The sequence below is a fragment of the Gorilla gorilla genome, chromosome 8 (assembly GCF_029281585.2).
Source record: "Gorilla gorilla gorilla isolate KB3781 chromosome 8, NHGRI_mGorGor1-v2.1_pri, whole genome shotgun sequence".
Taxonomy (NCBI): domain Eukaryota; kingdom Metazoa; phylum Chordata; class Mammalia; order Primates; family Hominidae; genus Gorilla; species Gorilla gorilla.
In genome coordinates, this window is record NC_073232.2 from 16,606,747 (window position 1) to 16,621,480 (window position 14,734).

General features: G+C 42.1%; 1 protein-coding gene across 1 annotated transcript in view; it reads right to left on the reverse strand.

Annotated features, from left to right (window-relative positions):
* ITIH5 (inter-alpha-trypsin inhibitor heavy chain 5) overlaps positions 1-14,734 on the reverse strand; it is a 105,843-nt gene that overhangs the window by 52,067 nt on the left and 39,042 nt on the right. The window contains exons 6-7 of the mRNA XM_031015447.3: positions 4,181-4,350; positions 3,048-3,164 (exon numbers count right to left, since the gene is read on the reverse strand). Of these exons, the coding sequence (XP_030871307.1) occupies positions 3,048-3,164; positions 4,181-4,350 (287 nt within the window). The remainder of the gene's footprint in view (positions 1-3,047; positions 3,165-4,180; positions 4,351-14,734) is intronic.

Here is a 14,734-nt window from a genome sequence, read left to right on the forward strand (position 1 = left end):
CTTGGTCAACGAATGGCACTTAAGAACTTGTAGTACACAGGGCCAGGCGCGGTGGCTCATGCCTGTAATCCCAGCACTTTGGAAAGCTGAGGTGGGCAGATTACCTGAGGTTAGGAGTTCGAGACCAGCCTGGCCAACATAGTGAAATCCCACCTCTACTAAAAATACAAAAATTAGCTGGGCATGGTGGCAAGCACCTGTAATCTCAGCTACTTGGGGGAACTGAGGCAGAAGAGTTGCTTGAACCCAGGAGGAGGAGGCTGCAGTGAGCCGAGATCATGCCATTGCACTCCAGCCCAGGTGACAGAGTGAGACTTCGTCTCAAAAAAAAAAAAAAAAAAAAAAAAAGAACTTGTAGCCCATAATGCGAAGAACTTCACAAGGTATTTGGTAAGTAAGGAAAGGCTATGTGGCCTCTAAAACATCCATAAATATCAGCCACTATAAGAGAAAGCTTCACTTTGGTGTAACAAAAACTTTGGGAAAAACTTTGGGAAACCTACAAGTAACTTGAGCCCTAAGGGACTCCAAAGTTTGGATTTCGCAGACACAGACAAGCACATGTTTACTGTGCTTGAGAAAATATAAAAGATTAAAAACTGTAAAAAACAGAAAATCCTAAAACATCACAGAGGAGATTTGAAAAAGAACTTAAACATTTTCTTTAGCTTCCCAGTAAGAACTAAAAAAGCTTAAAAAATGGGGTTTTAAAAAAAATCTTTAAAGTAGCAGAAAGCAAACAAAACAGTGAGAAAAAAAAATCTGAGAGAAGATGCAAATTTTAAGAGGTGAGCTCAGCATTTGGGACCACTTGTGTCTCAAGGATGTTTGTCAAGGCCGAAGAGACACCTGAGAGGCCGCACATCCCCTTTGTAGCTTAGGGGTGCTCTGGCAAACCTACACTATGTGCAAAGCAGAAATACGCCAGCTCCTAAGAGTTCTGCAGTCCAGCTTCGAGCCATCTGGGCTGCCCAAACACCTCCACCCCTGAAAATGGACTAAAGTAATCCCAGATTTTTATTCCCCCAGGGATCTGACAGAAACAAGCCCAAACCTTCTCTAGAGGAATAGACCATCATCCTAGGCCTCAAACTATTTCTACAAACAGATTTTCAAATATTATGTTCATCATTCGATCACTGCCAATGTAGAATACCATACCTAGTAAACATTATCCTTAAAGGATAAAAGTAAAATAAATCATTTTCAGACAAAGATAGAGAATTATTTTTAAAAATACGCTCATGGATGATGTTCCTCATGCAAAAGAAAAGGAACCCAGATGGAAAGTCAAGAAAGCAGAAGGAAGAAAAAGTCAAAAATGGAGCAGTTGGCAGGTTGCGCTCTGGACGAGCACGTGATGTTAAAGAACCACTAAAAGCTGATTCACAGAGCAAGGTTATTTTCCCCCTACATTAGCTTGACATTATATTTGGCTATCCTCTAAAACAAGCTTGTCCAACCCCTGGCCCACAGGCCACATGCAGCTCAGGTCAGCTTTGAATGCAGCCCAACACAATTTCATAAACTTTCTTAAAACATAGTGAGATTTTTTTGCGTGATTTTTTTTTTAGCTCATTAGTACTGTTAGTGTGAGTGTATTTTATGCATGGCTCAAGACAATTCTTCTTCTACCAGTGTGGCCCAGGGAAGCCAAAAGACTGGATACCCCGGCTCTGAAAGAAAATAGTTAAACCCCAGTCTCACATCATATTTTGGAATATGTTTTTGCTCTATTGGAGTGTAGGAAAACCAGATGCCATGAAAAACCAGAAAGCCATGGAAAACCAGAAGATACAGATTTCACTGCCAGATTTTTAAAATATAAATGGCCAAAGAAGCCATTTATAAAGTAGTAGATTGAGATTGAGAAAAAATAGTTGCAATAGTTTATCAGCTAGGAGTAGGTTCAACTGCGTGTGAGGCAGGACCTGGAGGTGGATGCAGGTTGGACAGAGAGTTTCTATGAGATTTGAGATAGTATCTCACTCATTAAATCACAAATGCATTGTGAATTGTATAAAAAAATGAAAAAGGCCGGGCATGGTGGCTGATACCTGTAATCCCAGCACTTTGGGAGGCCGAGACAGGTGGATACCTAAGGTCAGGAGTTCAAGACCAGCCTGGCCAACATGATGAAACCCTGTCTCTACTAAAAATACAAAAATTAGCCAGGTGTGGTGGAGTATGCCTGTAATCCCAGCTACTCAGGAGGCTGAGGCAGGAGAATCCCTTGAACCCAGAAGGCAGAGGTTGCATGCAGTGAGCTGAGATTGCATCATTGCACTCCAGCCTGGACAACAAGAGCAAAACTCCATCTCAAAAAAATAAATAAAATAAAATAGATAACGAATTTTAAAAGACAAACTAAGAGATTCATGTTTTCGAAGAATGTAAAGATATTAGCTGGTCTGGCAGCCAGTAGCTCTGTTTTCTACTATGTGAGTTTGAAATGTATTGTATATGAAAGATTCTGACATTTATGATAGCAGAATAAGATAAGAAAGTCTTCTCCAGTGGTTTGTAAGAAAAGTATAAATAGTCATATTTTCAGGAATCTAATTTTTCCACATAAACTACGTGACCCCTGAATGTCTCCCCACCACCCTGGAATTTGAAGATTCATCCTAAATTTTGTGACATCAGTCCTGACTGTGTCCTGAGTTCTTTATTCTAAGGAGGCTTCCAATGATTCTATTCCACTGTTCTCAAAGGAATCATCGCTGAACAGAATTACTCCATCAACAATAGTGTTGAGGACTGGCCCTGTCGATGTATTCCTGTCTCACTTACATTATCCACTCTGCCAGTGCCGTTTATTTCAAGGGGTTTCTACAGCACGTCCCTCTGCTCTCTTAAAACCACCACGCTGAAATACAGTTTATGTCAAATGACTTAACTGAATCCGCTCAGGAAGCCTCTCCATAGGCAGGAATCGCTGGATGGTAAAGCTGACATTTGGCATCTACTGAACTTTATTCGCAAAGCAAGTCATTGTCCCAGGCAAAAGCGAGAGAGGAATAAATGGGCGGTTGGCACTCACTCACCTGCCGGAGTTTGGTTCCCACCATAGAAGCACTGCTGTCAAGCACGAATACCACATTCTTGGGTAAAGGAGGAAGGTCTTTAGGAGCAAAGTAGTGCACAAAATAGCCATTTAGAACCTGGTGCAGGGAAAAGAAAGTAAAAACGGTAGTACCTAGAGCAGGGAGCAAAAATACCTGAAGTGGTTATTCTATGGAATTTCTAAAAGTTAAAGTATGACAAAGAGTTTACGGTGAGATTCCACACCCGGAGTAAAATTATCTAAGGCCCTGATCCCTCCAAGAGAACTAATTGCTCATTTAATCTGTATAAGGGTAGACTCTTCCCTTTAAAATTGATCAATGATGACTACCAGTTCAAGTTTAATTATCCATCCCTTGGACCTTTGCTACTTGAGAATTCTGCTTCCTTCATTATCCGTTTTTTTACCAAGCATCTTACAAGTTGAGACATCAAGATTCTCTACATTCTGGATGCAATTAATAGGTTTTAATATCCCCACCCTGTCTCTGGAACAATAAGACCTAAAGGGAAATGAGCAGTCTCTTCTAATTAAAATGGAACATGGACCAAGCGCGGTGGCTCATGCTGGTAATCCCAGTGCTTTGGGAGGCTGAGATGGTGAGATCACTTGAGGTCAGGAGTTCGAGACCAGGCTGACCACCATGGCAAAACCCCATCTCTACTAAAAATACAAAAATTAGTGGGGCGTGGTGGTGGGTGTCTGTAATCTCAGCTACTCGGGAGGCTGAGGCAGGAGAATCGCTTGAACCTGGGAGGCGAAGGGTGCAGTGAGCCGAGATCGGCCACTGCACTCCAGCCTGGGTGACAGAGTGAGACTTGGTCTCAAAAATAAAATAAAATGGAGCATGAACTAAAATTCTGATTTCATCTAAAACACCACAGGGAGCTTTATATTACAGATTTCACTTGCTTTGCAGATTACTGAAGCTGGAAATAGGTTCCCTCAGCAAAAAAAATACCACTAGTCTCTTTGAAGAAATATTTTGGATTAAAAAAAATTTACTAAGAAGCAGAAAGTTCTCTCTCCCTTAGGTAAATATTGGGATCCACAGTATGAGTCTGTCCAAAGTACCAACCAACCAACATGAAATAGCAACGACGATCCCATTACCTGGATGTCCCCAATGCTCTGTTCTCTATTGACGTCATATCTAATGATAAAGTCTCCCAAAATTCCATTCTGGGCAATCCTGGCTTGTTGTACTACAGTAGGTTTAAAAATGATGTTGGCAAATGTTTCATTTTGGTTAATGACGGTAGATGGGGGAGGCCCAGAATCATCTGCAAACAAGATAGAAACATAATTAATAACTTAATATATATTTTTCCAAAAAGAAATAAAAACTGTTTGGCAGACACAGAGTTTTAGATTTCATTTTATTACAGGCTTATATTTCACAGGAACTTCTAAGACTGTACTCATATATCACAATGCGAGAGTTATGTCATCATATAGTTCCCTCTTATGCCTCTTTTTGAACCTTTTCTTATGAACATTTTTAAAACACACAAAAGTAGAGAGAATAGTAAAATGAACCCCTGTACCCATCACTCAACTTTAACAATCATCAGCATGTTACCAACCTTTTGTATGTTTTTATCTATTCCCCATTTTTTCCTAGAGCATTTTAAAACAAATTCCAGACACCATATTTCATCCATAAATACTCCAGTATGTCTTTACCTGTAAGAACTCTTTTACTAACATAACCACAAAACCATTATCACAAGTAACAAAATTAATGCTCAATGCCCTATTATTATCTAATTCTCAGTTTGTATTTAAATTTATCTGATTCCCTAAAGAAAGGGTCTTGGTATGGTTGATTTTCTTGAATGAAGATTAGAAGAGTCCCCAATCACATTCCATTTTTATTTCTTGCTTCTTTTAATCTCCAGTGTCTGCCTCCACCTCTTTTGTGATGCTACATATATGTGATAAATCGCTGGTCATTTGTCCTACGGGATTTCTCTTTTTCTGTATTCCTTTTTTTTTTTTTTTTTTTTTTGAGACAGCGTCTCAATCTGTCACCCAGAGTGCAATGGTGCAATCACAGCTCACTTTTGGACTCAAGTGATTCTCTCACCTCAGACTGCCAAGTAGCTGGGACTACAGGCACACACCAGCATACCTGGATCATTTTTCGCTGTTGTTTTTTGTAGAGACAGGGTCTTGCTATGTTGCTCAGACTGGTCTTGAACTCCTAGGCTCAAGCCATCCTCCTGCCTCGGACTCCCAAAGTTCTAGGAGTACAGGCGTGAGCCACCATGCCCGGCTTATGGCTCATTAAAAAAAAAAAAAAATTCTCAAAGCTTTTTCACATGAAATTTAGGATATAAATTAGAATTACAGAAAGATAAACAGATAGATGGATATTATGTAATTTATGAAAACCTAGTGTGATGACAGATTAAGCAAAGAGCATCCCATCTTTTAGTCCTGACCTTCATTTCCTGTTAGAACACAGAGAATTATTTAGCAAACTACTCACGTTTATAAACCCAAACAACACCATATCTACGTACTTAGCAATAAAAACCCAAAGGATGTGGTCTGCATGCACCCTGGAGAACATGAAAACATAAACAAGAATTCTTAATCATAAGGGCATGTGGAGGCTTTTTATCCAGATATTGAATCAAAGCCAGACTTAAAACTGCTGCAAAGCCTCTGATTATCTTTTTAAATGTACTCAAGTTGATAGCATGAAATAGGCTGACCAGCCATTTCCCATCTCCAATTAGCAGAATGAAAAAGGAAATGAGGCGTTAAGTGGCCACAGTAATTTGTATTTAAAAATAAACTTCCTTCTGCTGAGGGTTTATTAGACACACAAGTCAAAGGAAGTTTAAACATTTCCTTTAACAAAACAGGCAATGATTTTTCAGAGACAATTTAGGTGTAACCTTAACAGGAACCACAAGGTAGAACAGATTCTTCTATTATTTGCACTTATCAAGGACAGGGATTTTGGAAGTGATCAGAGAGCCAGCAAAGAGAAAAGGTTATTTTTGTAGGGAGACAGTTACATAAGAGAGAACATGAGTCCACAGATCTGCTCATCTGAAGGAGTTGGGAAAATCCAGACAGTGCATGGACAGGTGGCACAGCCCAGGTCACTACCAGCATGGTTGAAGATGCCTTAGACCCATGAGACAGGAGAAAGAAACCGGTGCTGAAAAAGGAAAAGTCCTTGAAATTAAAGGAAACTGCATGCTGTCCAGGGTCAATCTCTCATTGGTGGTCATTGTTAAAGCACCCAGAGTGACAGGCATCATAATATATCAGCTAAGAACGCAGGATCATGGTCAGAAACCTGCATTCAAATATTGGTTTCACTTCTTACCAGCTGTGAGACTTTGAGCAAGTTACTCGGCCTTGGTTATCTCATCTGTAAAATGGATTAATGATAGTACCAATCTCACAGTATTGAAAAGATCAAGTGATGTCACGTACTTAGCACCATTCCAGTTCACAGTCAGCAGTCATGCTAGCTTATATCATTACTGTATCAGTCCATTTTCACACTGCTATCAAGAAGTACCTGAGACTGGGTAGTTTATACAGAAAAGAGGTTTAATTGACTCACAGTTCCGCATGGCTGGGGAAGCCTCAGGAAACTTACAATCACGCAGAAGGCAAACGCAAAGCGAGCACGTCTACGTGGCGGCAGGAGCAACAGACAGAACTGGGAAGCGCCGGACTTTTAAACCATGAGATCTCGTGAGAATTCACTCACTATCACGAGAACAGCAAGGGGGAAATTCACCTCCATGGTCCAATCACCTCCCACCAGGCCACTCCTCTGACACATGGGGATTACAATTCGAAATGCTATTTCGGTGGGGACACAGAGCCAAACCATATCAATTTCTAACCTTAACTATATAAAATAGAAGGAGGGGCCAGGCCCGGTGGCTCACGCCTGTAATCCCAGCACTTTGGGAGGCTGAGGCGGGTGGATCACCTGAGGTCAGGAGTTTGAGATCAGCCTGGCCAACATGGAGAAACCTCGTCTCTACTAAAAATACAAAAAAATAGGTGCGTGTGATGGCTGTAATCCCAGCTACTCAGGAGGCTGAGGCAGGAGAATATCGCTTGAACCAGGGAGGCAGAGGTTGCAGTGAGCTGAGATCATGCCATTGCACTCCAGCCTGGGCAACAAGAGCAAAATTCCATCCCACCACCCCCTACCCCCGCAAAAAAAAATAGAAGGAGCAATTAAATATACAACTATAAACACAAGTCAAACTTGGGATACCACAAGGCAATAAAAACAAAAGAACTAATATTGCTATTTAGAACATGGTTGAACCTCACAGTCTTCTTGAGTGAAAATACCAGATACAAAAGGGCATGTTCTCTCTGCTTCCATCTGCATAAAGTTCAAGAGGAGCATGAAATATCCATGGCAACTGGAGTAGAACACTGCTGACTTCTGAGGGCCGACTACGGACCAGGAAAGAACACATGGTCATTTTGAAGAAGGGTAAAAATATTCCATGTCTTGGGTGGAAGGCAGTTGTATGAGTGTATACCTATGTAAAATTTTATCAAGCTGTACACATGACATTTGTACCCTTTATGGTGTATGTACACCCCAGTTATTAACATTTAAATTTATTGTTAGCAAAGTAGATTAAACAGGCATTCCCCGGCATGGAACATAACAATGTTATTTGCCAAACAGACCCCTCTGTCCTTCTCCTTAGGATGAATGTGCATGGGCATTTATTAAATGAGGATTAGGTGTGTCCAGAGCAATTCCAGCCGGCAGAATTAGGACCAGGGAGAGAGTTTCCGGGAGGCACTTTTCAGCGCAGTGTCGGTGAACCCTAAGAAAGCTGTCCTGTTGGGATCGGCCGCCTTCACAACCCATCCCATTAGAAGGGCTCAAGTGAACCCTGGAATAATCCCCCCCACGAGGGTGTAGAGCATTTCTCACAGTGTGATCTTGAACCAGCAGCATCAGCAGCTCCTGGGAACTTGCTAGAAATGCCCATTCTCAGGCCCACCCCAGAAACTCGGAGTCAGAAACTCTGGGGATGGGACTCCGCCATTTGTGTTTTAACGAGCCCTCTGGGTGATTACGGTTTTTGCCCATAGAAAATAGGCATGTAGCTTACACATGGTCTGTGTGCCTTACACATAGAAAAGTGCCAATAAAATGTGTTGTATGCAATTAGGCAGCACTTAGATTATGTCTAAGATTCTACAATAATTAGATTCTACAATAATTAGATTAGACTCTCTTTATGCTGCCAGCATGTACCTACTTAGTCTTGCTTCCAATCTCTCTCGTGAAAATGCTTTTTACAAGCTCCCTGAATTAATACCATTCATGGCTGAGTAAAAGCACTAGGGATTAGAAAGTATAATTTCTCTGTTCATCATTCACTTGACTAGGCTCTTTGATATGGACCATGAGGAAGGATACTGTATGATTATTTTGGCTTCCTAGTGACCTCTGGTTTTACTAGCTCATGATGAAAATTCATGAGATTCAACTAAATGGGCTTATTTTACACACCCAAAGAATGGGTTGATTCTCAGTTTGGTTACTCACCAAGGAGCCTGGTTCCTGAGGCCAACCACCACCCAGGAAGAAGCAGACAGTAAATGTGACCCAGTAAATTTTTCACTACTTTTTTTTTAAGTTTACTGGGAGCAATTCCAGAGGAGCATCTCTAGAAAATAGAATCATCTTTTTATTAAGGGGGAAAAAAATCTGTTAAGTAGGTTCATATGGGCTGTTCCACCGTTACTGACCAAAATCCCAGAGCAGAAGAACATGACTCTGTTTTTCCTTGCTGTGAATGGGGGTTCACCCTGCTGACCGCCACAGATATTTCCTAAGCACAAAAATGAGTGTCACCCGCAGGGTCATCAGAGTCACAGGTTAATGAAGACCGCAAGGAAAGACATTGGTGCAGAACAAAAAAGAGGAAGAATCTGACCCACTTGTCTAATGAGAACCCATGTCTCTTTCCTCCTTCGTGTTCTCTCCTTCTTGCCCACTTCTATGGCGAGCTGGAGCAGCTGCTCCGATTTGAGGGAGGCCACGTCTTCTAATCCCATCTTCCTGTCTTCATGCAGGCATTGGTGGTCCCATGCAAGACAACCCCGGGGACACACAACTGCCTCTCCTGCCCTCGGGAAAATTCACTCATGCTCTTCCTCCACTCACTGACTCTTCCCTGCCTCTCAGGCCACCAGGGCTCCCAGGGGGCTCTCTTCTTTTCGAAAGCCCAGTATTTTAGAGCAAGAAGTTTTGTGTTATCTTTGCAAACTACAGAATACCAAAGAGAGTGGGTTCTAGAGTGTGACTGAATCAAAACGACTGACTTAATATTCCTGAGCTTCAGTCCCACATCTGTTACATGGAAACAATTCCACAGTCACAGAATCATTGTTGAGATGAAGTGAGATCTCATACGTAAGGTACCCCGAGTGGTGCCTGGCAGACAGTAGGTGCTCAGTACATACTGGCTCCATCCTCTTCCCCTTCAGAAGTAGTTTTTTGTACTTTGTCCATTATGAAAGGCAACTTATAAAAAAAAATGCTCTTTGATAACGTACAGTTCACATTTTGTCATAACAGTTTTCTCTATACCACTGAAAGCTTGAAAAAAAACAATATTTTAAAAGGACAGATACATAATAAACATTCATAACAGAAAATTCAATATATATACACATTATACATATGTCAATATACTTATATAAAGAATAATCTTTAAAAAAAGAATAATCTTTACAAAATATAATGAAGTCAGTAGCTGTCTGAAAGTCCCTTAAAATTATACACAGAATTTTGCACGTAAGCGTAAATGTACATTTTTTTCTGAAGAAAGGATGCATTGATTTTGACACATTCTCCAAGGACTCTAAAGAAAGTTAAGAACCATGCCTATAAGTGCCATTAAATATTCCTCTGACTGATCCTATTAGGTAATGACAAAGTACTTTATAGCTTGTGCTTCAGAGTTGAAGAGAACAAAACATATGTCCTTAGTGATGTCCTGATACATGGATGTTGGTCGCAAACATACAATCTTTTCCTAGACAATTATCACATGGGGAAAGATGACAGCCAACTGCTATGTAAAATGCCAAAGGTGAAAAGATTGAGAAGAGCCCCATGCTCACAGCCACGGGCTGGAAGCGCCACCCTCTGGGTTGATAGGGAGAGGGATTTCCTGGCCTCTGTTTCCTGAGGGTCTGGGTTTTGGCTGCTGTCGGAGAAAAGCAGCCAACACCTGGTGCATTGACAAAAGGATTTCCCAACACACTCTGCCTGCTCATTTCCTCTTTAGAAAGAAGCTTAAATTGTCTATGTTTGTTTATGAACCCTGCTTACCTGGGATCCAACGAGGCAATTTCTTAAACATATGGAGGTCAAAAATACTGTGAATAATTGGAGCACTACCGTCTGAGGGTGGCAATAAAGACAAAACTCAAGCAAATCAGCAGAGGATTGAAAGAAAAACTGGTAACACAGAGGCAATGACGATGAGAAGGAATTTGGTTAAATACCTTCATAAGGCCGGGCATGGTGGCTCATGCCTGTAATCCCAGCACTTTGGGAGGCCAAGGCAGGCGGATCACAAGGTCAGGAGATCGAGACCATCCTGGATAACACGGTGAAACCCCGTCTCTACTAAAAATACAAAAAAATAGCCAGGCGTGGTGGCAGGCGCCTGTAGTCCCAGCTACTCGGGAGGGTGAGGCAGGAGAATGGCGTGAACCCAGGAGGTGGAGCTCCCAGTGAGCCGAGATTGCGCCACTGCACTCCAGCCTGGGTGACAGAGTAAAACTCCATTTAAAAAAAAAAAAAAAAAGTACCTTCATAAGTCTCTTACTATCCACAGTTTTCTTTTGGGAAAGGATTTTTCTTCCCCCTACATGAAGGTTTGGTATTTTAAATCCTTTTGGAAAACAGCATCATATAGATATGATAGCAACACACAGCACAGAATACTAATTCAAATTCACAGCTGAAGGGATTCAAACTCAACTGTAGTATTTTATAGTTAAGTAGATGTTTGCCCAGGTTTCTTAGCAAATCAGCTTTCTTCACTGCTTATTCAATGCTCTTCCTTCCTAAAATAATAGATTCCCAACTCTCAGTTTTCCATATTTGAAAAAATTTCCCAAGAGAGACTATGTGTGAAAACAAGTACAACTACCTCACCCAGCAAGCACACTTTCTAAAAGTTAACCCTTAAAAATATGCATTTGCAGGCCAGGCACAGTGGCTCATGCCTGTAATCCCAGCACTTTGGGTGGCCGAGGTAGGCAGATCACCTAAGGTTGGGAGGTCGAGACCAGCCTGACCAACATGGAGAAACCCCGTCTCTACTAAAAATACAAAATTAGTGGGACATGGTGGCGCATGCCTGTAATCCTAGATACTCGGGAGGCTGAGGCAGGAGAATCACTTGGACCCGGGAGGCAGAGGTTGCAGTGAGCCAAGATCGTACCATTGCACTCCAGCCTGGGCAACAAGAGCGAAACTCCATCTCAAAACAAACAAACAAACATGCATTATCAGGCCAGGCATGGTGGCTCATGCCTATAATCCCAGCACTTTGGGAGGCCAAGGGGGGCAGATCATCTGGGGCCAGGAGTTCCAGACTAGCCTAGCCAACATGGTGAAACCCTGTCTCTACTAAAAATACAAAAATTAGCTACTAGGGAGGCTGAGGCAGAAGAATTGCTTGAACCTGGGAGGCAGAGGTTGCAGTGAGCCAAGATTGTGTCACTGCACTCCAACCTGGGCGACAGACTGAAACTCTGCCTCAAAAAAAAAAAAAAAAAAAAAAATATATATATATATATATATATATATATATGCATTATCCCTTTCTGCCATCACGTGTCCATTGGAGACCTCAAATACTAGCTGCTCCAAGCATTTGAAATTCAACCAAATGGAAGCCCACCAGAAACAATGATAGAGCAGCCAAGGAATATGAGATTGAGAGACTTCTGTCAAATGCCTTTGCAGTGTTCTCTGGCACGCAGGCAGAGCAGGGGCTAATAACCGAGAAAAGCAGAGTGGCACTTGGTGCAGACACACAGTGCAATATAATTCAGCCTTCAAAAGAAGAGAAATGTTGACATGTAGTACAACATGGATAAACTTTGAGGACATTATGTCAGGTGAAATAAGCCAGACACAAAAGAACAGATACTGTATAAGTCCACTTACATGAGGTATGCAGTTGTCCAGTTCATAGATGAGACAGAAAGGAGAACGGTGGTTATCTGGGACCAGGGGGAAGGAGAGATGAGGAGTCAGTGTTTAATGGGTACAAAGTTTGAGTTTGGGAGATGAAAAAGTTCAGGAGATTGGTAATACACCAATGTGAATAGACTTAACACTGCCAAACACTTAGAAGTGACTCAGATGGGCCGGGCATGTGGATCACACCTGTAATCCCAGCACTTTGGGGGGCCAAGGCAGGTAGATCACTTGATGTCAGGAGTTCGAGATCGACCTGGCCAACATGGTGAAACCCTGTCTCTACTAAAAATACAAAAATTAGCCGGACCTGGTGGCATGAGCTTGTAACCCCAGCTACTGGGGAGGCTGAGGCAGGAGAATTGCTTGAACCCAGGAGGCAGAGATTGCTATGAGCCAAGACTGCACCACTGCACTCTTGCCTGGGTGACAGAGTGATACTCTGTCTCAAAAAAAAAAAAAGAAAAAGAAAGAAAGAAAGAAAAAGAAAAAGAAATGGCTAAGATGGTAAATTTTATGTTGTGTGCTTTTTATCACAATTTTTACAAAGTTTTTAATTGCCAACTCTAAGTTCTGCAAAGGCAGTGACAACATCTTAGACGTCTGTAGATTCCAGGAACCTTGCACAGCGCCAGAAACATGTGAGAGTTCACATCCAGCTTGCGGAACATTGAGGATGAAAATGATGAAATGCATTAGCGCATAGCTGGGCAGATGGACAGAGCAGCCCTTCAAGGGAACTGATGTTTCTCTTCCCGAAAGTGTTCAGGGGGTGTGGCAGATGCTCTTGGTGATCTGCATCACATCCCCCGGCCCACCTCTGGTTCAGCCACAGCTGCGATGGCCCGGGTCATACACGCTGACAACATCCACCTCCCACAGCAAGCCAAGGCAGCAGGAAAAAGGAAGAAAAAGAGTGAAGCCTCACAGTAAAGAAGAGGTGTCTCACCGGTATTGGGCTACAGAGAAAAGCCAAAGCCTCTGTGCCACACTCTTGGGTTGACCGAGCCACAGCCAACGTCAAAACAAACAAGATAACATGGATTTTCATATTGGATTAAAAATCAAAACACAACCAACTATGGGGCCAAATGATTCATACCTGAATAATTTCTGCGTGAACAATGCTGGAAACCTTCACATAACAACCAGATTGTTTCCTGGCAAAGGTACAGAGATTTCTCAGAGGCCAAACAGGGTCCTGCCTTTCCAGCTGCAGAGCAGAGACTGGACCCAGGCCGGGACCCTGGAGCTGGGGGTTTCACAGCCAGTCACAGTGCAGCCCTTTAATAGGCAGAGTTGCCCGATTTAGCAAATTACAATACAGAATGCCTGGTTATGTTTGAATTTCGGATAAACAATGAATAATTTCCTAGTGCAAGCATGTCCTAAATATTGCACAGGACATATTGTTTCTCTGAATTCAAATGAAACTGGGCATCTTATATCTCATCTGGCAACCCTAGCTAAGGGGGATTTATCTAGATTTTCTGTAACCAGAATTTTCTGGAACCAAAGTTAGTTATTACTTTTGTCTCTTAATCCCTGCTTCATAACAACATAAGTGCTAGACCCAAGATCTGGCAAAATTTACCAACGTAAGCCAAGAAAGTGCTGAAAACCTGATAGCACTGTCATAACCAACAATTATTTCCCCTCAGTTCCTTCAACAAACAGCTGCTGAGCACCCATTCTATGCCAGGTGCCACACCAAGAGCCTACGAAGACAACCGAAGCCTTCACAGCAAAGGCAGATCATAATGCTCACAGAGCAAAGAAAAACATCAGAATAATTTCAAAAACAGGGTGGTGGGCAAGGGGAGGGAAAGCATTAGGACAAAAGCTAATGCATGCGGGGCTTAAAACCTAGATGACGGGTTGATGGGTGCAGCAAACCACCATGGCACATGTATACCTATGTAACAAACCTGCACGTTCTGCACATGGATCCCAGAACTTAAAGTAAAAGAAAACAAAAGAAAATAAGAAGATAAAGTAAAAAAAAAAAAAAAAAAAAAAATTAAACAGGTTCAATTCAAGCCCTTCTTGGGCATCAACTGAAATGCAGGACACTGTGCTAGTCTCTGGTCGAGGGGACTCGACCTTGCGGGATGTGTGGCTGGTCAGTAGCCTGTCCTCAAAGACAGCTGCAGTGTCAGCCACCAGGTCTTCCAAATAAAAGGTCATAAAGCTGTATTTCCAGTGGTTCTCTTCTTTCCAATGACGCTTCCTCAGTTCTTAGGATTATTTGAAGATTGACATTTTATTGGACACTTACACAGGAGTGATATGATTAAAAAGCAAGCCATAAATTGGATGGTACCCAGTCCTGTTATTTGCCTTCCCACACATGTGAAGCACCCACAGAGAACAGCCAGAGAACACAGCAAACTGGCTTCCAGGGCATGTGGAGGGAG